This window comes from Myxocyprinus asiaticus, chromosome 32 (genome assembly GCF_019703515.2).
Source record: "Myxocyprinus asiaticus isolate MX2 ecotype Aquarium Trade chromosome 32, UBuf_Myxa_2, whole genome shotgun sequence".
Classification (NCBI taxonomy): domain Eukaryota; kingdom Metazoa; phylum Chordata; class Actinopteri; order Cypriniformes; family Catostomidae; genus Myxocyprinus; species Myxocyprinus asiaticus.
Window position 1 is genome coordinate 13,242,509 of NC_059375.1, and position 21,942 is coordinate 13,264,450.

Below are 21,942 nucleotides of genomic sequence, written 5' to 3' on the forward strand. Positions count from 1 at the left end.
CCATATTTATCTAATCTGTGATACCATGCTATGAGATATTTATTAAGAGATATAATCAGAACCTTAAAGAAAGTCTTTATAGAGACACTAGGTTAAGGAATTTGAATTCCAGTTATGAACACTTTTACTAAAGCTCTGGTCTGCTAATAAAGTTGTTTACTATGTGGTCAAAGCTATAAATATTTTATAGTGCAAACTTTTAAAACTCTTCATTAAGTTAATGTTTTACCATAACTGGAGACCGACAGAACAAGATCAAGTTTAATAGCACAAAATGTGAACAAAGTGCTAAGCCAATCTCTTTCCAATATTCTTCTTTGGAAGTACAGTTATTTTAGAAGAGGTCCGAGACTGCTAAACTGCTAGAACCCCAATTTGAGTTGGGTCACTATACAGCATGAATGTAAAGTAGTCCAGAACACTGGCAAGGGGCCAGAATGAATTTTAAGTGACCACTGTCCTAAATGTGTCTGTGAGCATCTCTCTCTCAGTACCCTGTGTTTACCTTCTTCATACAATTTAACTCTCTCTCTTTTAGTGATCAAACTGAATGACTGCATTGAACATTAGATATAAAGTTTGTAAACCCCCTTTTCACATTTGTTTTAGCACTCAGCATCTATTCCTCAAACTGCTTGATCCCCGCCTACTGTCCCCTGCCCCTATATAAGTGTGTTTTTCAGTATCCAACACAAAGAGCAAGAAGCAATGAAAGAAAGAAACAGAGTAATGATAAGGAGTCGGTCCGCACTCCAGTAAATCGACATGAAGTTTAAAGTCCTGTTCTATTTATGGTGGCTGGGCCTAATAAAGCCAGGTGAGTACTATGCATGTGTCTCATGCATTTTCTCTAAATGTACTACTTTTAATTATGGATCTCGAACGTCTTTGCTAATGCATTCATGATTGGCATTGTGCGCAAAATTTTAGCTTTGTATTGAAAGCTGTGCACCTGTAGCTGTGTTAATGTGAATACCAATGAAAGATCATTGCATGTTTAACTGCAAATGCTACCAAGACACTCTGACATGGGCTGTCAATATTCTATACCTTACAAATATAATGGACTATATTGAGAGTAAATAAATGAAAGTTTAAGATAGTGTGACAGTTTGAAATGTATGCATTAGGTTAAGTTTGAGAATTTAGTTAGATGCTGAAACAACTACTACACATCTTCTTATGTTAAAATCTCTAACATTTCCAGTCATCATTAAATCTTTTCAAATATTCAGTTTTTCTATCATCATCATTCTGTCCATTGATCATTGCAATGTTGGTAGTGTTTATTTCTAAACAACTGACACATTATGTCAAATGTTCTACAGCATCCTTCTATCTGTCTGACACCTATATATTGTCCAAATGATTAAAGTAATCAAACACATCCCAATGACTCTGCACATTTAATTGTCATTATTGTGAACAGTTCCATTCAGGCTCAAGAGAAAGAAAAAAACATAGGATACTCTGATAAATAAAAACATGCTGATATCAGTTGCTCCATCTTAATGTAATTATGTAGTGCACTCTGTCAAATAGAGCATGTTCTATTCAGAAATACAAAGGTTGAGTACTCTTAAAGCTATCAAAGCATGACTAATAAAAGCTTCCAGCAAGTTTTCAATTTGGATGTTGAATTTGGTTTTATAGATGTATATTTTTGTGTCAACCAGTCTTTGGAAAATTTATGTTTTGTGTAATCTATATATACCAGTGGCGGGCCGTGCATTTTAAGTCTAGGCCTTCAGTGTGATTTATGCCATTAAGAAAACACAGTTTCACAATGAATAAGACACCCTATGCCTTTGGGCATCATACATTATTTCGCAGCTAACTAATAATACCAATTGACATTTTAAAAACACGTCCACGCACGAAAGCCAGAACTTGAAACGACACTTAATGCTCAAGTAAGCTTAATTTTATCTGCAGCATGACTGTTTTGTGAAATGAACATCTCCCAAACAGATATTCAAAAATCATAATTTTTCATATGAATCTACCAAGGAGGTCTATAATACCTGATCTAATAATATTTGAGATTTAAATGTTGCTTGCAATAAATTTCGTTTCGTCAGGGTACACGGTTATGCTGCGTTCCATTCAAGTTGGATGTGGGATATTCCTACTTGATATCTCCGACCATAAATGCATTCCATTCCCTGATATTCAGAACTATAACGCTCCCGTTAGCTTAGCAGGGGTTTGACTCTCATTAGAGATGTCTCCTAGCAACCCAACTGATAAACAATGCTGCAGCGCTAGCATTTGTGCTTCAGGTGTACGATTATCAAAATAGATTATAATGTTTTATATACCTGTTTCTGCAGACGTTTGTTAAACAAGCTTTAATATCATGTAATGCGGAAACGAACTCATTTATCGATATTACTTAATAAAGTGAATGTTTATCACTTACTTTGTATATATCCCTGAGTGTCCACATGTTTGTGTGACATCATGCCCCTGCATCTCTGCGAAATCGGAGTTGAGAATTTCTGCACGAGCCTACAAGTTGTTATTCTGTCTTCAAGATGCATTCCATTACACTTTTTCTAGTAGGAAGTTGTAAAATCCGACTTTCCGAGTTGAATGGAACGCAGCACTACTTTTCAAAAGTTTATCCGACACTGAGTGCTCAAGCAGCCTAATTTACACTTAGAAAACTCCTGATGTTGCTATAACAATGCAAAAAGCACTTACCAATTTCCTTGCAGTGAAAATCAGTCCTTCTTTACGGTTTAATAAATTAATCAATCACACAGTCATGCAGAACATCTCGTGTTTTTAAATCCATAAGGATCTCTTTCTCAGTGGTGATGTGGCAGTGATGACAGTCGACTCGTCAGCAAGATCTCGCGCTCTTCGCTTTCAAATTACGTGAAAGCGTGATTGCGTCACTCAATGCCAGCTAGAGGGCCTAGACCGGGACATATCCTAAAGATCACACCTCAGACTCACGTGCTGCTTCAGGCATACGATTTGTGAAACAGTTGTCACACTTTGCTTGTAAGCATCAAGGAATAAATTCTGACTGGAAAACTTTTTGTTTTTCTCTATTTGTTTGTATTAATTAAGAGTGGAAAGCGATTAAAAATACATAGGTAAAAAGGTGATTGAGAATGAAAGGATGAAAAATAGTTATTTATTTGGCATGTTAGGCCAGCAAAGAAGGCTTTGCTGGCCCTGAGAATTCGCCACTGATATATACTGTATAGAGATCTTGTAGTAGGCCTAGTTAATTATTATTATTATTATCAGATGATTTTTGTATCTTGCAGTACACTTATTACAGTTACAGTCCCTCTATATCAACCTTGATAAAGTGCCTTGATTTTCTTAAAAAAAAGATGTGTACCCATCTGATCTAAAAGTCATTTAATTCACCTAATAACTGAAATGCTTACTCTTTTACATATTTCTTGCATTCTGTCAAACTCAGGCTCCTCTGCAGGTGTATCTGTGGCCCCGGGCTCCTCAGCTGTCCTGAACTGCTCCTTTACACTCTATCCTCCAGTCGATGATTTGCTTTTAAATATCACCTGGTCCTATGGTGGTTCAGTTATTGCCTCAAAGAACCACACTGAACCAGGTTTCTTCCTGAACACCACTGCTTCCTACATTGCTTCCTTCCCACTGACTGTTTACAATACCACTCCAGAACAGCAGGGGGTGTATGAGTGTAGAGTGAGCTACAATGAGACAGACTACTCAACAGATGTCACCTTGACAATATTAGGTGGGTCTGAAATGGGTAACTTGTAAGAAGTAGATACGTACTTACAAGTGCTATAAGTGATTTGTTTGGAGTACCACCCAAAAAAAATCCCAACAACCTTACAGACATCACTTAAATAGCTGACTTGAGCACTCACACCTAATTCTGTGCCCAAACGCTCTGTAAACAGCCTCAAAAAGGTCAGGGGGGCAACCCACCTAGCAGCCAATCAGAGGTTGTGTCCCAAATGACGCACACTATGCATGTACACAATGCACTCTGCCCTCTAGTTCAGGGGTTTTCAAAGTCTTGGACAGTAAGCCCTCACCCCTCTCTGAGAAAATTTACAAGACCTTGACCGCCCCCATCACCCCCCCCCCACACACACACACACATTTTTGGTGATCCCCCCCTCAGAGTTACAAACACACAATAATATTATATAGGCCTTTACAATAGCAAAGTAAATCATAAATAAATTAGCCGATGCTAAATGTAAAAAATACATGATGATCAATAACCTTTACTTCAGTCTGACAGACTCATTCAGCCAATGCCTTAAACACTGATGCGTTGTTAACAACTATGCATTTTTCTATTCAATGTTTTTTATTAAAAAATACCTGTTTGTCCTCATGACATTGGGATTACTTAGCATAACTGTTTTTAGCCAGTATCTGTGATAAACTTGCAGCACATGAGCCAATTTCCTGTGAACTGTGAAACTGCACATGAGTCACATGTGTCACAAACACATGAAGACACACTGACCTGATATCATGTTGAACTCGTAATAATGGACATGTGTGACTTTATAATGGATTTGCGGATGTCATAGAGCAGCGTAGTTTATTTGAGAGCAGGTGTCCAGTTTTGAACGAGAATTGCCCGCGTGCGAGCGGAGAGATTCGTGCTGGCGCAACCGGTACATGGATGCGCTTTCTCATGATATGCATGTTGTACTCTCGACATTAACAATATTTTAACGCCAGGACTATGGTCTGTTATGCCAATAATTTTCATTTATCTTCACAATACATTTTATCTTTTTATTTTACTTGGTGAAATAATCATCAATCTCCGCACCTCCCCTGACATGCTCTGGCACCCCCCTGGGGAGGCGTGCATCCCAGTTTGAAAACCGTGGTTCTAGTGTATGATTTTTAAGTGTAGTATTATCCCAAATGGAACACTAACCTTTTTTTACTGCGCAGAAGCATTCGCCATTTTACAGGGGGTGATGTTTGTATGCGATGTGTTGCCGCTAGCTTTAGCACGTTAGCCAACCTAAGTCCAACACTTACTGTTTTATCTCAAATAATGTACATGTTCACAGCGTTGTGTGACGGTAAAGCATTTAACTCACATATGCAAGGTGCTGTCTTCACAAAAGTTTCGGTAGTTGCCGTATTCACCATACATTACAATTGTTTTCAGACCAGGATAGCGTCAAAGTAAACCTGCCCCTTTCCGCTATGCAGTGTAAGCACTGCCCTCTCTGGAAGGAAATGTTCCAGGTTCAATACAAGTTAAGCCCAATCTACAGCATTTGTGACAATGTTGATTACCACAAAAAATAATTTTGACTCGTCCCTCATTTATTAAAAAAAAAAAAACTATAGGCACAAAATTTAAACATTGTATGTGTTGAGATGATTTTTGTGTGATAAAATTACAGATTTACCAGCATTATAGCGTTTACCAGAGAACAGGGTTTACCTGCATTACAACGTCACGACAACAAAGTTGTATATTGAATATAACTTCACACAGATAAATTGACATTTATGCATTTGGCAGACGCTTTTATCCAAAGCGACTTACAGTGCCCTGATTACAGGGACAATCCCCCTGGAGCAACCTGAAGTTAACAGCCTTGCTCAAGGACACAATTTGTGGTGGTTGTGGGGATTGAACCAACAACCTTTTTGCTTACGAGTTCAGTGCTTTAGTCCACTACGCCACCACCACTCCAAATTTAGTAAGTCAATATAGCACACTAAAATCATGTTAACAAATATAATGTTTACAGTGCGTATTTTCATGGACTGGCTCCATTTACCTTAATTGTAACTGGGATTTTTGCTTCTTTCTTTTTTCCTCAAATAAACAAGATGTCAAAATGTTTCTTTGTGGTAATCAATTTTACTCTACAAATGCTGATTGAGCTTAACTTGAATTGAACCCGAAACATTCTTTTAAGAAGGTATTAAGATATTTATGACAATTATTCATATCCACATATCCCACTAGTAAACAAACTAAACCCACAGCTTAATTTTCGAATTCTTAATTTTTCAAATCGCTTTGAAGTTATTTAAAGTTTTTGCTTTTCTATTTCTAAAGCTTTCTGCTTTCTAACTCTCTTAAAGTTCCCCCATTGGTCTCCATCATCTCAAATGAGGTGGTTCTGAGAAGAAAAAGTATAATTGAATGTCGGGCAAAGGGTTTTAGTCCTCCACAAATTACTTTTACTTGGATACAAGATGGAGAGAAAATCCAAGCACCACATAAAGTGCAAGTGAACCGTACAGAAGATGGGCTGTACGACGCAGTGAGCTGGCTCACCTTTATCCCTGAACTCTCTGACCAGAACACAACCTTTGGCTGTGAGGTGCACCATACAGCCCTGATGAAACCTATTACAGAGGAGTTCAAGCCACATGTGATAGGTATGTTTTCAAAATGTACACTTTTGTCACCCTGTTGAAAGTACCAGCTTAAACAGGCCTGAATTTCTATGTTGCTCCTCCTGACTGGTTTATGCTGGTTAGTATTGGTTTGGTGCTAGACTTGATGTTGGATGATAGCACATGCTGCTAACCAGCAAAAAGAGGTGGTAAAACTGGTTAGCCAAAGAAGTCCTACTGGTCAGGCTAGTTAAGAAGGGGTCAATAGCTCCTGTGCTGGAGACCAAAACACAATGCAAAACAGTTGCACACTGTAAATACTATTAGTAATCTTAAATTATAAAAAAAATAGTTTACTGAACTTGAGCTTAAGTTTTTACTATTCTTACTAGTTTTAATTAAGTTACTGTTACTCTCTAAATTCTAAAGTTGTCATTAATAAAAACATTTAAGTGGTCCTAATTAAACTACTAAAATGTCACATTTTGGGATTATAACTCAAAAATATACATTATTTAAACTTTGTTAGTACTACTAACTCAAAATTAACAAGTACAAAATTGCGGCTGTGTGGAATACCCATAAGCCCTTATGCTTGAATAAATTATGTATGTTTGTTTAAAACAAGGGAACTTATGTAGAAAAGTGATATTTTTTGTTTAAAAATGTATGTAGTTTTAATTCTTATGACTACAGTTGTTGTTTTGTTGTAGCTGGTTGATAATTGAGATTTTTGTGAAAACACCATGAGGGTGATTAGGGTTACCTCTGGTAAACTTGGAGCCTGTTAAGTTTAAGCCATTCAACTTTACTCAATTGTACTTCACAAAAGTGCAGATTTATGAGCACTAAGGAGTAGTAGTGCCATATGGATAACTTAGTCCAGCCATAAATTCCTTTACACTGTATAATGCATGTTATAACCCATTTTAAATAATTTAATCATACTTTAATCACAGATGACTTAAGTTTACTTTTAACTAGTTAACAATACTTCAAAAATTTAAGTTCAATTTACATGATTGCCTTGAAAAGTCCAAGTAAGGTCAACTAATTAGATTTTACATTTTGCATACAGCTTTTGCAATAGTAAAACATATATTTGCAACTTGTTTGACATCAGTTCAATCCATTTTGCCACTCGTCCAAGTGGCTTTATCAGTGGATGGATGATATTCCAAGCATTAAACTTCACACACTCCAATGTTGTGCAACTCTTTGATGGGCTATTGTGTTTTGCATGCTGGTGTCCTCAAAAGGCTTCTTAACAAGCTTAAAGGAATGTTCCAGGTTCAATACAAGTTAATCCCAAACAACAACATTTGTGGCATAATGTTGATAACCACAACAAAAAAAAGAAAAAAAAAAAAAAGAAAAACTTATTTATTTAAAAACAAGCAAAAATCAAGGTTACATTAATGGATTTACATTGAAAGTAAATGGGGCCAGTCTATAAACATGAAAATACTCCAAAATGATTACACAGGAAGTTGCAATGTTGCTTCAGAATGTTCCAGTACCCTGACATCAGCCCCATTATGCCAAGTTACTGATAAGCGCCATCTCCCATTAGACATTTTTGCATTGTTCAATTGTGTTTACTTTCTCCTGTGGCACGATTGGAAGCCTGTTACATTACCCGTGTGGGAGACTTAAGTTCTCATCCTGCATTGAAACCAGGAAGTAATCGCATTCACATAATCAGTGATGAATGCGATTCGGATGTTCCATTTTCCCTACACTAATGGTTAGGTTAGGCTTGGGGGTTGGGGGTAAAGTTAATAAAATATGCATTTCTCTTAACTGTATTACATCCTTTACAGCTAAAAGCAACTTGCTTTACAGTTCACTTTTTGGCTCTGCGGGCATTATACCTGGAAACTGGAGCACACACGTGCCCTTAAGGTGCAGTCACATTTACCTTCGTATGGCAAAATTCCATGGGAGAAATATAGACATTTAAATGGGATTCCATGCAATCTTGAATTTCATGTGATGGACTTCCAATGGTGAAAAATTTTCCCTCAAGGATTTCGCTTGGAGTTCAAGTTTGGTGAACTTTCACAGGCCTATAGTTAGTTGCTTGGTTTGGCAGTGACCTCTGTGTGGGCGGTGCACAGTGCACAGTGCTTCGTACACAGCTACACTGAATATTCACAATAGAAAAGGACACAGTTCTAGTGGCTAGTTACTTTTAAATTCACTCTCCCAAAGTATAAAGTGTAGCATTAAAAAGAGCCTGCTTGGCAATTAGTTGCTGGTTTCACATGCGCTCAACATCCACCCACGGCATCACGTCTGCGGAATTTTGCTTTGCAAAGGTAAATATGAACACCTTGCCATTCAAAAACACTTCTCTCTTCTGACACTGGGAACAGTGCTTCAAATTTCAGTAAGCACAGCAGAGTTTAGCTCAAGAAAAGTTAACTTATTCTTTCTGAATTCACTGTGAGATCAGTCTGAATACTCACTGTTTTAAAAGTATAGCCAAAAGACGTAAACATTATACGTGTTAACATGATTTTAGTGTGATAAAATCAGGGATTATGTCATTTACCAGATTACAGGATTTTGGTGTTTTAGGTTTTGGTTTTGATTACAGGTGATTTTATCATATTAAAAGCATGTAAACATGAATAATGTTTACATCTTGTGGATATACTTTTGAAACAATGTGTATTTTAATGTATATGGACTGACCTCATTTACTTTTATTTTTAGTGCCTCACTATAACCACGATTATTTTTTATTTTTTTTAAATAAACAAGGGGCATGTCGAAATCATTTTTTGATTCAACTGAACTGAACCCAAAACATTCCAAGCCTCCCTTTGTCATCCAACTTCACCAGAAATACAATGCTAGTTAACCAGCATTTCTGCTGGTGAACAGCTTGGCTGTACTGACCCACCAGCTAGACCAGTACCAAACCAGTACTGACCAGCATTTCCATGCTGGTCTATACAGCAGGAATGACTGTTATATTCTACAAGTAAGATATTTCAGTCTCTTTTGCTCTCTTTCCATCAATTTCTAGTTCTCCCGAAGGTCACTCTCTCCGCTGTCTCCTCCTCTTCCCACTCTTCTCCACTTACCCTCTCCTGTGACATCAGTGGATTCTACCCAGACAGCGTATCCATTCTATGGATCCAGAATGGAAGAGTTCTTCCCGAGCATCCCTTGTCCATGCAGAACAAGGACAGAATGTACAGAACACATCGGTATTACACCCTGAGTGTAGAGGAGAGGAGCAGAGGAGGAGAGGTGAAGTGTGTGGCCCAGCAGCCCCATGTGTCAGAACCTGTCTATGGAACCATTGACTTGTCCATTCTTGACTCAAGAGGTACACAGAAATATGACTTCACATTTATCGTATTCTTTATTCAAACACAATGACAAGCTATGACAAGACCAACAGGTATATTGTGCTTTATGTTCCAATCAACAAAGAGAACATCCTCAATAGGGTGCTCTGGAGTCCACTTTGTCTGTTGTTGCTTTTTATTAATTTGATTGAAGGTGAATATGCCTACTGCCACTTCAATCCCACCCCTCGTCTTCCACTGATCAGCAAACATACAGTGCCACCCCAAACTCACACCTGGCTGAGCTTGTAGTTTACATGATTGACCTATTAAAAAAACAAGGCCATGTTTTGATACAGCCAAAAAGCCAGTGTTTACACCCTTTGGGAAGTCAACATACGAATGGCTTTCTTAAGTCCGAAATTATTAACATCCGAACAATTTCTTCAACACTAGTAACACCAAACAGAATTGAGAAAATATATTTAGTTTACACAAATTCCTAAATACAAACTCCATCTTCCATTGGTCAATAAAACTAATAGTCCCTCCCGAAACTCAAGCCACTGGTTGAGCCAATAGCTGTGTTTCCAAATGAGGGCATGCTAGTATGTGCAAGGGCCAGTTGTGTTCCTACTGTCTCAGGGCTTCCTCTGGGTCAACGGCCAATGGCCTTTGGCAGCTGATTACCCTTGGGCCAAAGAAGGCCAACTGGGGATTGAGACGGGGTCAATGTCAAAAGCGGAGTTTTGCTGAGTCAGGTCAGAGGTTTCAGCACCAAGATACTAATTTACCAATTTTTCATATCAAGCTACCCACTTACCTCAACAGATCAACGGAGAATGGAGAATCGTCAGTACTGGTCAGTACTGGCTCTTCTGAATATTTGGACAGATCGACAGCGACCACCGAAAGAAGACGTGATCAAATGTATTGTCACACAACTTGCTAAGTTGTGTATCCAGCGCACAAATTTTAAAAAATTACGGACGCAGTACAAATCCATGTTCATTTCGAGGGCTAGCTAGTCTCCAAAGTCTGATACCTCAGCTTCATTTTCCCTCTCGCTTGTGAAATTGGTGGGGTGTGTGACGTTGGCACCAGGGCAGCATATTAAGGGCGGGTTTTAGGACAAACCTACGGGGCTTTTGGCCCAGTTGTGGGAATGCAGATTTTGGCCTCGCGGCTCAAGTTCCGAGCCTTTTGACCCCGGCTGACCAGTTGATAGCCCTGACTCACATTGGCCCGATAGTGGAAAAGCGGTTAATGTTGCTGTGTCAGGCCAGACGGGCCACTCATACAGACAGTGGAACGTTTAAAAGCACCACAGAGTTTTTCGGGGAAATCAACCTACAAATAGTTTATTTATAGTTGTCTCTGCATATTATGTTTTTATTACTTTTATTGCTCTAATCTCTTTCAGTGCAAAACCAAGGTCTGAATAAATCAGCCAAGGCTTCAGTAGCAATGATGATCATTTCACTCACTCTTATTTTCTTGCTCTGTTTTGGATTTTCCTGGAAGAGGAGGGATGGTAAGTCTGGTTATGGTGTATGCATGCTCTCTCTCTCTCTCTCTCACTCTATCCACACATACACAACTGCTACAATTTCATTTTCACAGTCTTTTTTCCCTTACGCAAAGAAAATATATTTCCTTATATATTAAGGCTCAATATATTAAATAATTTTCAGTATATTCATAATTATATAGAATAATACATTGTGTTAATATATTACAATATACTGAGTAATACATAAGGAATTGCTGCTTTTCATATATTGGGAAATACAGGTGCATCTCAATAAATTAGAATGTCGTGGAAAAGTTCATTTATTTCAGTAATTCAACTCAAATTGTGAAACTCGTGTATTAAATAAATTCAATGCACACAGACTGAAGTAGTTTAAGTCTTTGGTTCTTTTAATTGTGATGATTTTGGCTCACATTTAACAAAAACCCACCAATTCACTATCTCAACAAATTAGAATATGGTGACATGCCAATCAGCTATTCAACTCAAAACACCTGCAAAGGTTTCCTGAGCCTTCAAAATGGTCTCTCAGTTTGGTTCACTAGGCTACACAATCATGGGGAAGACTGCTGATCTAACAGTTGTCCAGAAGACAATCATTGACACCCTTCACAAGGAGGGTAAGCCACAAACATTCATTGCCAAAGAAGCTGGCTGTTCACAGAGTGCTGTATCCAAGCATGTTAACAGAAAGTTGAGTGGAAGGAAAAAGTGTGGAAGAAAAAGATGCACAACCAACCGAGAGAACCGCAGCCTTATGAGGATTGTCAAGCAAAATCGATTCAAGAATTTGGGTGAACTTCACAAGGAATGGACTGAGGCTGGGGTCAAGGCATCAAGAGCCACCACACACAGACGTGTCAAGCAATTTGGCTACAGTTGTCGTATTCCTCTTGTTAAGCCACTCCTGAACCACAGACAACGTCAGAGGCGTCTTACCTGGGCTAAGGAGAAGAAGAACTGGACTGTTGCTCAGTGGTCCAAAGTCCTCTTTTCAGATGAGAGCAAGTTTTGTATTTCATTTGGAAACCAAGGTCCTAGAGTCTGGAGGAAGGGTGGAGAAGCTCATAGCCCAAGTTGCTTGAAGTCCAGTGTTAAGTTTCCACAGTCTGTGATGATTTGGGGTGCAATGTCATCTGCTGGTGTTGGTCCATTGTGTTTTTTTGAAAACCAAAGTCACTGCACCCATTTACCAAGAAATTTTGGAGCACTTCATGCTTCCTTCTGCTGACCAGCTTTTTAAAGATGCTGATTTCATTTTCCAGCAGGATTTGGCACCTGCCCACACTGCCAAAAGCACCAAAAGTTGGTTAAATGACCATGGTGTTGGTGTGCTTGACTGGCCAGCAAACTCACCAGACCTGAACCCCATAGAGAATCTATGGGGTATTGTCAAGAGGAAAATGAGAAACAAGAGACCAAAAAATGCAGATGAGCTGAAGGCCACTGTCAAAGAAACCTGGGCTTCCATACCACCTCAGCAGTGCCACAAACTGATCACCTCCATGCCATGCCGAATTGAGGCAGTAATTAAAGCAAAAGGAGCCTCTACCAAGTATTGAGTACATATACAGTAAATGAACATACTTTCCAGAAGGCCAACAATTCACTAAAAATGTTTTTTTTATTGGTCTTATGATGTATTCTAATTTTTTGAGATAGTGAATTGGTGGGTTTTTGTTAAATGTGAGCCAAAATCATCACAATTAAAAGAACCAAAGACTTAAACTACTTCAGTCTGTGTGCATTGAATTTATTTAATACACGAGTTTCACAATTTGAGTTGAATTACTGAAATAAATGAACTTTTCCACGACATTCTAATTTATTGAGATGCACCTGTATGTCCTTATATATTGTAATGTATGTCAGTTTATGTTCAATAATACACTTCATAATATATAGATGCGCATGTGATTAAAAAATTGTAGTGTGTGCTTAAATATATTTTAACATATATGTTGTACATATAGTCACATTTATATGGGAATATGTATGAGCAATATATGTACACAATTCTGAGGAAATATATACTGTAATATATATCCATAATATATATATGGGAACATGTACGTTAAATATATATACACAAATCTGAGAGAAATATATTATGTAATATATATCCATATGTATTAATTTTATATATATATATGTGTGTGTGTGTGTGTGTGTGTGTGTGTGTGTGTGAAATGTAAAACATTTGACCTTGGGGACCTTTGTAGGCATATTGGGAATATATTTTTGAGACATTTAATGCTATATGTAAATAAATTTCAATAAAGCTATTACATGTAAAAATGTAGTGCAGTTTTTGTATATATATTTATATGTATCAATATATAGCCATACATGGTTCATGCATATATTGCAGAATATTGACAAATATAAGCACTAGATTCCCATGTATGAAAATTTATTATTTAATATATCACATTATATTTTCCAATATATTCACATATATTTTTGTTTCGTAAGGGTTATTTTACCTCTTATTTCCTCATTGCTCTATTTTTCTCATACTTTTTATTTTCCAGAGAAGCTGAAGACCCTTAATGTATCAGCGATTGTTCTGCCACCCAGGGTGGTTGTGGGCAAGAAAGGCAGAGTCACCATCTGTGTGGAGGGCAGGCTGGCAGACAGGGTACAGACGACATGGTTTCTGAATGATGTCCCCATAACCGACACTTCATACACAGGTTATCAGTTCATCATCAAGACAACACTATGCATTTACCTTCCCACCACTATCACATATTTGTCTGTTTATTGTATGGATTGCACGACTACCAATTTTTACTAGTCGTCGGGTTAATGTTTACCTTATGTAAATGACTCACAATACGTCCTGCAGCTTCAGTGATCTTTGGGCAACATTTTATTAATTTCAGGGTGGTTCACAAGAATTTGACTTGAATATCAACACTCCAAATTAACTCAAAATGAGACCATCTTAGATGTCCGTAGCGCATTCAGCATGGTTAAGTTATAACACGCTTTGTTAATGCAAAACGCACTATGTTCACTTTTTTTTTACTTTCACATGATTAAAATATACAGTTTTTGTATAGTTTATACAAAACTAATGTCACACAGCTAAACTGGAATGAAGTTTATGGACAAAGGAATTTTCCTTCAGCTGTTGCCATGTACGTATACAACATGCACAACTGAAGTCATGTGTTCCACAACTAGTCAGTCAACACAGACCCAACGTGTCGATTAGTGGCAGAACGTATCAACTAGCCTTGCTACCCCTAGTTTATTGACATTTTGAAGTGGCTTTAAAATGCATTGTTTTTGCACTGCTCTCATTATGTCAAAGGGACAAATAGAGATGATAATGAAGTGTCATACTTATCAGATATGCTAGGCTTGGTTTTTACACATGGGATATTGTATAAGTTATGCAAATTATTAACCTGCATAATCATAAACTGGCAGTCTCTCTCTCTCTCTCTCTCTCTCTCTCTCTCTCTCTCTCTCTCTCTCTCTCTCTATATATATATATATATATTAATCTATGTGTGTCTCACCATTTCTCTCTCTCCCTCTCTCTCTCTCTCAGAGAAAAAATATGGTCCTTTTCACTCGGCAGCCTACACTCCTCGCAACTCTCGTGTGTCTGTGGGATCAGAGAAAAGCCTTCTGCTGCCCTCTACTGCACAAGGATATTATAAGCTACACACTCAGCTGCCACTCCGATCGTCCTCTGGCTCAAACAAACAACTCTTCTCTTCCCTCTCCTTTATACCCAATCTGTCCATTCATAAGGGTGCAGTTTTCAAATGTCAGATTTCATATAAGGGCAAAGACAAGATTGTGGCAGAGAGAGAGTCAGATAAGTTTACGATTCTAGGTAAGAGTGTATGCTAAGGCCCCTTTTAACGTGATGAATCAGGTTAATAAAAATTTCTTGTGAAATTTTCAGGTGTATCTCACAAAACACGTCCAAGTGACATTTCACACTATAATAAAAAAAGAAAAAAATAAGAAATTATATTTTGCCTAAAAAATTAAAGGAACAGTTCACCCAAAAAAGAAAATTCAGCATTTACTCACCTTCATGCCATCCCAGATGTTTATGGCTTTCTCTCTTCTGATGAACACAAACATACATTTTTAGAAGAATATTTCTCTGTAGGTCCATACAATGCAAGTGAATGGGTACCAAATTATTAAGCTCCAAAAGCACATAAAGGCACCATAAAATTAATCCATAAGACTCAAGTGGATAAATCCATGTCTTCAGAAGGGATGTGATAAGTGTGGGTGAGAAACAAATCAATATTTAATCCTTTTTCACTATAAATCTCCACATTATTCTTGTGTCACATTCTTCGTGCATATCGCCAACTACTGAGCAGGGAGGAGAATTTGTATTGAAAAGGACTTAAATATTGACCAGTTTCTCAACAACACCCATCATATCGCTTCTGAAGAATTAGATTTACCACTGGAGTCTGATGGATTACTTATATGGTACCTTTATGTGCTTTTTGGAGCTTAAAAATGTTGGTACCCATTCACTTGCATTGTGAGGACCTACAGAGCTGAAATATTCTTCTAAAAATCTTTGTTTGTGTTCTGGAGAAGAAAGAAAGTCTTACACATCTGGGATGATGTGGGTGAGTAAATGATGAGAGAATTATTTTTATTATTTTTTTATTATTATTTATTGCATTGAATTGCATTGCATTATAACAACATTTTGTATTCAAATCAGCATAAATTAAAGGTAGAAAATGCTACCATGATATATATATATATATATATATATATATATATATATATATATATATATATATATATATATATATATATCCCAGGAGATCAGCAGTTACAGAATTACTCAAACCAGCCCATCTGGCACCAACAATCATGCCACAGTCAAAATCACTGAGATAAAATTTTCTCCCCATTCTGATGGTTGATGTGAAGATTAACTGAAGCTCCTGACCCGTATCTGCATGATTTTATGCACTGCACTGCTGCCACACGATTGTCTGATTAGATAATCGCATGAATGATTGTTGGTGCCAGACGGGTGGGTTTAAGTATTTCCGTAACTGCTGAACTCCTGGGATTTTCACACACAACAGTCTCTAGAATTTACTCAGAATGGTGCCAAAAACAAAAAACATCCAGTGAGGGGCAGTTCTGCAGACGGAAACGCCTTGTTGATGAGAGAGGTCAACGGAGAATGGCCAGACTAGTTCGAACTGACAAAGTCTATGGTAACTCAGATAACCACTCTGTACAATTGTGGTGAGAAGAATAGCATCTCAGAATGTTATTCTGAGATGCGTGATGGCACTGCTTTGGCGGCACGAGGGAGACCTACCCAATATTAGGCAGGTGGTTTTAATGTTGTGGCTTATATACATACATACATGTACACCGATATATATATATATATATATATATATATATATATACACACTTTAACATTTAAATAAAATAGAATTTGTTTTTTCCATTCTTATTACAGTAATAACAGTGAATCACAATACAAAAAATCCTAATGGTCATAAAAATCTGCTTTATTTTCTTGAAGCAAAATATAATTTTTTACTACTTTATTTTGATTTTGAGGTGAAATATGTTCTTAAAACATTTTCACCCTATTGGTTTTCCTTTTTAGATCTTTGATTGGACTGCCAATAGTTAAGAGATTTCCAAAGAAAATTGGATTTTCAATTCAAAATAATCTTATTTATTTGCAAGAGGATAACAATGTGACAATGGAGACTACTTTTTAATTATTATTTAACACGCAACACTACTATTTGAAAAGTTTATTGTTGTATGATAATTTTATATGCTGTTTAAAAAAGATAGGTATACTACAGCGTATACTGCCCAGTATGCAGTAATCAGTATGGTAGTATTTAATTTAGAATTTTTCAAAAGCAGACATCACACTAGCCAATTAGCTAGATTTTAGCTTCATATACATAATCACTGGCTTATTTCTTTCTTTTAATTTTAGGGTGAAATATGACTCAGACATGTTCTTCACATATATTGTGAGATTCACCTTATTGGTTTCACTTTATGGGTTTCTACTCCCAGTTAATTGTTCTCTTTCAGCATGTAAAAGAGTTGCATGTTTACAGGTGTTGAATTTTTCTTTAGCACCACCTGAAGTTTCGGAGATCCAGTTCTCAGAGCCAAATGAGGATGGAGGTATCACACACACACATAAAAACAATATACAATATTGCAAAAATATATACAAACATGTAATTCTAGAAGGATGGCAGTAACAGACTCTCACCCCAGGTGTCGTGACACTAACAGCCCAGGCCTCTCATTTTCATCCGGACATAGTCACCTTCCGCTGGTTCTGTAAGGGAGGGGAGCTGAGCCCAGTGTCCATCTCTCCAGCTCTGGCAGCCCCGCGGCCTGATGCTGAAGGCTTCTTTTCAGCCATGAGCCAGTGCAGGCTGCCCAAGGCAGAGCTGGAGAGAGGAGAAACCAGGGTGTGGGTCACTGTTCACCACAAGGCCCTTAAACAGCCCATCACACGGGAAACCAGAGGTAAGAGAAGTACAGGTATAGAGCTGGAGAGAAACTGAAATATATGAATGCTTGTTGCAAAAAACAATTAAGGCTATGTTTGGAAGAGCATATCACCATACTACCTGTACTATTTCTATACTGCAATATGCAAATTTTATGTATGCATTAAATAACCAAATAACTTACTACATTTGTGAAAAAAATGTATTGGAAGTAATACCAGCCATTTGAATGGACTCACAACATGGGCAGCCATCTTGATTGTTTCAGGTTAAATGGATCACATTACTGCATCACATGATAACAAATATGTCATCATTTTCAGATATCTCAGTTTCCCCAGTCCACACTACAACACTAAGACGTGTTTTCAAATTTATCCACTTGGGAGAGTGTTTTCAAATAGCTCAGTTTTCACTGTAAAAAATGTCATCTTAGTGTGGATGGAAGGCCAAAACGTAGAGAAAAAGATGTGTGTTTTAAAAGAAAAATTATTAGTGTGGACGTTGCCTAAGAATCATGGAAATATGGTTCATGGAAAGATAAATAATAATAAAAAATAACAGTCTTATTAAAATGCAAGTTGTAATCTCAGAAATCGCAATTGACTTTTATTGCTTCTTTCCAAGGGTTCATTAAAAAGCCTACACTTTCAGAGATTATCTCCTCTCCCCTTTCATCCAATGAGGACGAACCCTTGACCCTTGCCTGTGACATATCTGATTTCTACCCCCCTGAAATCTCGGTCAAATGGCTGCATCTCAAAGGGAATAAGAGTGAGGAGGGAGAGGAGAGCGGCGAGGAAATCATGAAAGGAGCAGAGGTTTGGGGCCCTTTGCAAACTCTGCCGAGGACATTTAGAGCAAAAGCATTCCTGAAGGAGGTGGATAAAACAACAAGGGGAGGTGAAATCATTTGCAGAGTGAAGCACTGCTCACTCCTGAAGCCTGTTGAGAAAGTTTGGAGAAATCCTCACCTTGGTAAGCTGCCACACTCAAAACTAATAGCATTTAACAGAACAGTTTGTCCAGACATAACCAAGAGAAAAACAATGATGTTTTAAATTTTAGAGATAAATGCAGATGCATATGTGAAGATAAATAGTTTTTTGTTTAGTGATTATTTCAAGGTATACTTTTTTTTTTTATTTTTTTTTTTTAAGTGTAAGTGGTTGCTTGCTAAATCTTTTCAAAACAACTAAGGCCCTATTTTAAGAGTGCAAACGCTAAGCGCAGTGCTACGCTATAAGTCATTAGCACAAAGTCAGTGGGCATGGCAATGAAGTTTTGGTATTTTTGTGCTAGCAGTCTAGGCACAAGGAGGTTTGGTGAAATCACGCATGCAACATACTAATCGGCTGGGTCAAGTGCAATTTAATTCGTAGGTTCTTCTCGGGTTATTGCAGCATCTGTGTCCTATTATATAGTCTATTCCCTCAAGCACCAGCAATATAAACAAATACAGCACATTCATTAAAAAAATTGAAAATAGAAAATTGCACTTTGCGCCACTTCATTACCATACAATACAACCACAGTTTGCGCACATACAACCACAGGTAGCACAAACACTCCCACCCATGCACACCCAAATTGCACTTAGAATTAGAGCTCTTCCGAAAATTGTATAAGAGGTAGTGCACGGTCTTTTTGGGTAGGGCTGCACTTTCTGCACTCACAAAAATAGAGCACCATGACATGTCCACACTACTCTTAGGTCATGTCCACACTAATACATGTTTGTTTGAAAAAGCATTGATTTCGCTGTTTACGTCTCTCATCCACATTAGAATGATGTTTTCCTCCAGCAAAGAAAAGACCATTTCGAAAACGATCTCCATTACCGAATACTTCGGAAAAAAGTGAGGTTAGGAAACTGAAAACAGAGTTTTCAAACAAAAACATATTCGAAAGGAAAAAGTAATCAAATTTTGCCTTTCATCTGATGGAAAATCAAACAGGCAAAAAAATAAAATAAAAAAATAAATCCCATTTACTTGTTTTAAAGAAGGATCCCAAGCCATATCTAGGGGTCAGAATATCATAAAGACTTGGGAGTGGGCTCTTTTGACTTTGGCCAATATGAAACCACCTAGCATTCACCCAGAATATTCTAGCAACCACCTAGCAATGCCCTAGCAACCACCCATAACACCTTAGCAACCACATAGCAACACCCTGGCAACCACCCACAACACCCTAGCGAGTTTTGCACGTGCAAGCACCACAAATTTTTTCTGAATTAAATGTAAAAATTGAGTTTATACTTCTCTTTCTTTCTCTTCTCTCTAAGTTGCTCCCTCTATCCCTCCTTCTCTGTTTGTGCACTGGAGCAATAATGGTGTTGGAATATTCTCTGTCCTTCTCTCTGGAGGAAACCCAAGGGCTGAACTGCTCTGGGCAGCTGGTGGCATGACTGTCTCCAAGCTTTTATCAAAAGAGAGGGAAAATATAGACAGTGAGGGGAAACTACAGCTCAAGAGCGTTTGTGCTCTGATGAGGTCTACAGGACAACAGGAAAGACTGGACAGTCATAGAGGAGGACATACGCGCAGTAAGTAGCCAATGCCATGAAGTAGGTAAACATTGGATGGTTGTCTAGACTAGTGGTTCTCAACTGGTTTTGCTTCAGGTCCCAGATTTTACATAAGATATTAAGTGGCAACTCAAAACAGTACCAAAATAGTTTATTGTCCAAAAATCAAAAAATTTCTTTAACATCAAACATTGAAATTAAAGGGATAGTTCACCCAATAATTATAATTCCCTCATTATTTACTTACCCTCATGCCATTCCAGATGTGTATGACTTGCTTTCTCTCCCTCCTCCATCTGAAGTCTCATTTATTTTTGCTATCCAAATTATGTGCAATTGTAAGGTTAGTTTAATTTTGTTATTTGAATTTAGCATTGTTTTTCCACCAATGTCCATGATCCAATCAGAACAGATCTGCTGAGACCGATTTTTGGGTCATGACCTGCCAATTGAGAACCACTATTATAGACAAACAGCTCTCAGAGTGGGATCAATATTTGAAGAAATCCACCATAAACAGACTCAAACTAGTCCCATTTTGAAGAATCCTAGGATCACATGATGGTGTTATGTATATTGTATATTGTATTTTAAATAATATCAAATAGTAAAACCTCCTGAAAAGTGTTCTGGCTTATTCTACAGAACTAAGGCCAACTGTTGTGGACCGTAATGCAGATTATGCAATGATGAATGAATTTTTGAATGGAATGAAATCCGTCAATGACGACCGACAGACTGAGTATACGGAAGAGAATGATAAGGATGAAGAAATGGATCCAGCCTATATAAACACTGTGATCTTGAGGAAAGAGAAGAGAGAGCGTCTGAGAGTTACAGTGGAGATTATCCATCCTGCACTGAACTTGCCTGCATACCTTACCTGGATAGGTAACCAATGTCTTTTGTAGAATTTCAATTCAGTGTTATTGCGGTACAAGAAGTCATGCATGCGTAATGCTTGTAATGACCTACCTGTACATGCTAGATTCACAGACAGCATACAGTAGTATAATAATCAAATTACAAAACATCATCCAACATAATTAGCATTCATGCTTATAGGTGTCATCAAAATTTGTTTTAATGTTTAGTCTAGAACTAAATAAGTCAGTCTAAAACAATACATGATGAGAATGTTTGGCTTTTAGTATCTTAACTGGGGTTTTCCGATTTCAAAATGTTACTTCTCACTTTACTTCTCAATCTGATTGCAGAGCCCGCAGAAGAAGCAACATCCTGACCTCATAATTATTTTGAGGTTCCAGACCTGACCTTCTTTTCTGGACACCCACCCAACTCTGCGCACAAGATCCTACATTTGCTATTATATTTATTTTTTCCTAAACATGTATCTTTTCTTTTACTACTAATTATGTAATGCTTAACACAACAGAAATGTTGCCATTCACTACATATTTGTGAATTATGTCTGTCATCAATTATTTCAATTAAAACAGAATTAAATAAAAAGTTTAAATATAAATAATAAAAAAATAAATAAATAAAGCTGTCATATGTTTTTGTAAAAAAAAAAATTTAAAAAAAAAAAAAATTTTTTAAACATTTTTTAAAAAAATAGAGTACGTGAGAAAGTGGGTGAGAATGTTTCAACGTGACTAATTTTGTCCACATACTAAGCAGAGCTGACTGTCAAACCTCAACCACAGCACTTGTGTATACAAGTTCCTTCCA

At 37.4% G+C, this 21,942-nt stretch overlaps 1 protein-coding gene across 2 annotated transcripts; it reads left to right on the forward strand.

Moving 5' to 3' along the window:
* The first annotated feature begins 666 nt into the window (after nt 1-666).
* On the forward strand, nt 667-21,725 carry si:ch211-180a12.2 (uncharacterized). Of its 2 annotated transcripts, none has more exons than XM_051666556.1 (13): nt 667-817; nt 3,446-3,742; nt 6,094-6,393; nt 9,389-9,694; nt 11,080-11,190; nt 13,725-13,886; nt 14,756-15,046; nt 17,326-17,376; nt 17,473-17,730; nt 18,342-18,692; nt 20,086-20,265; nt 20,893-21,138; nt 21,465-21,725. In XM_051666556.1, exons 1-13 carry the CDS (start codon nt 766-768, stop codon nt 21,488-21,490), a joined length of 2,631 nt encoding a protein of 876 aa, XP_051522516.1. In that variant the 5' UTR covers nt 667-765; the 3' UTR covers nt 21,491-21,725. The 2 variants fall into 2 exon arrangements, with proteins under 2 accessions (XP_051522516.1, XP_051522515.1); XM_051666555.1 differs by having other exon boundaries at nt 676-817; nt 20,005-20,265.
* Nucleotides 21,726-21,942: the final 217 nt, after the last annotated feature.

What these genes read in the sequence shown, in the direction of transcription:
- si:ch211-180a12.2 (XM_051666555.1), top strand. Translation starts at nt 766, where the DNA reads ATGAAGTTTAAAGTCCTGTTCTATTTATGGTGGCTGGGCCTAATAAAG. An exon ending in AGAGCCAAATGAGGATGGAG is followed by an intron (nt 17,377 to 17,472) that starts GTATCACACACA and finishes CTCTCACCCCAG; the next exon opens with GTGTCGTGACACTAACAGCC. An exon ending in TAGAGGAGGACATACGCGCA is followed by an intron (nt 20,266 to 20,892) that starts GTAAGTAGCCAA and finishes CTTATTCTACAG; the next exon opens with AACTAAGGCCAACTGTTGTG.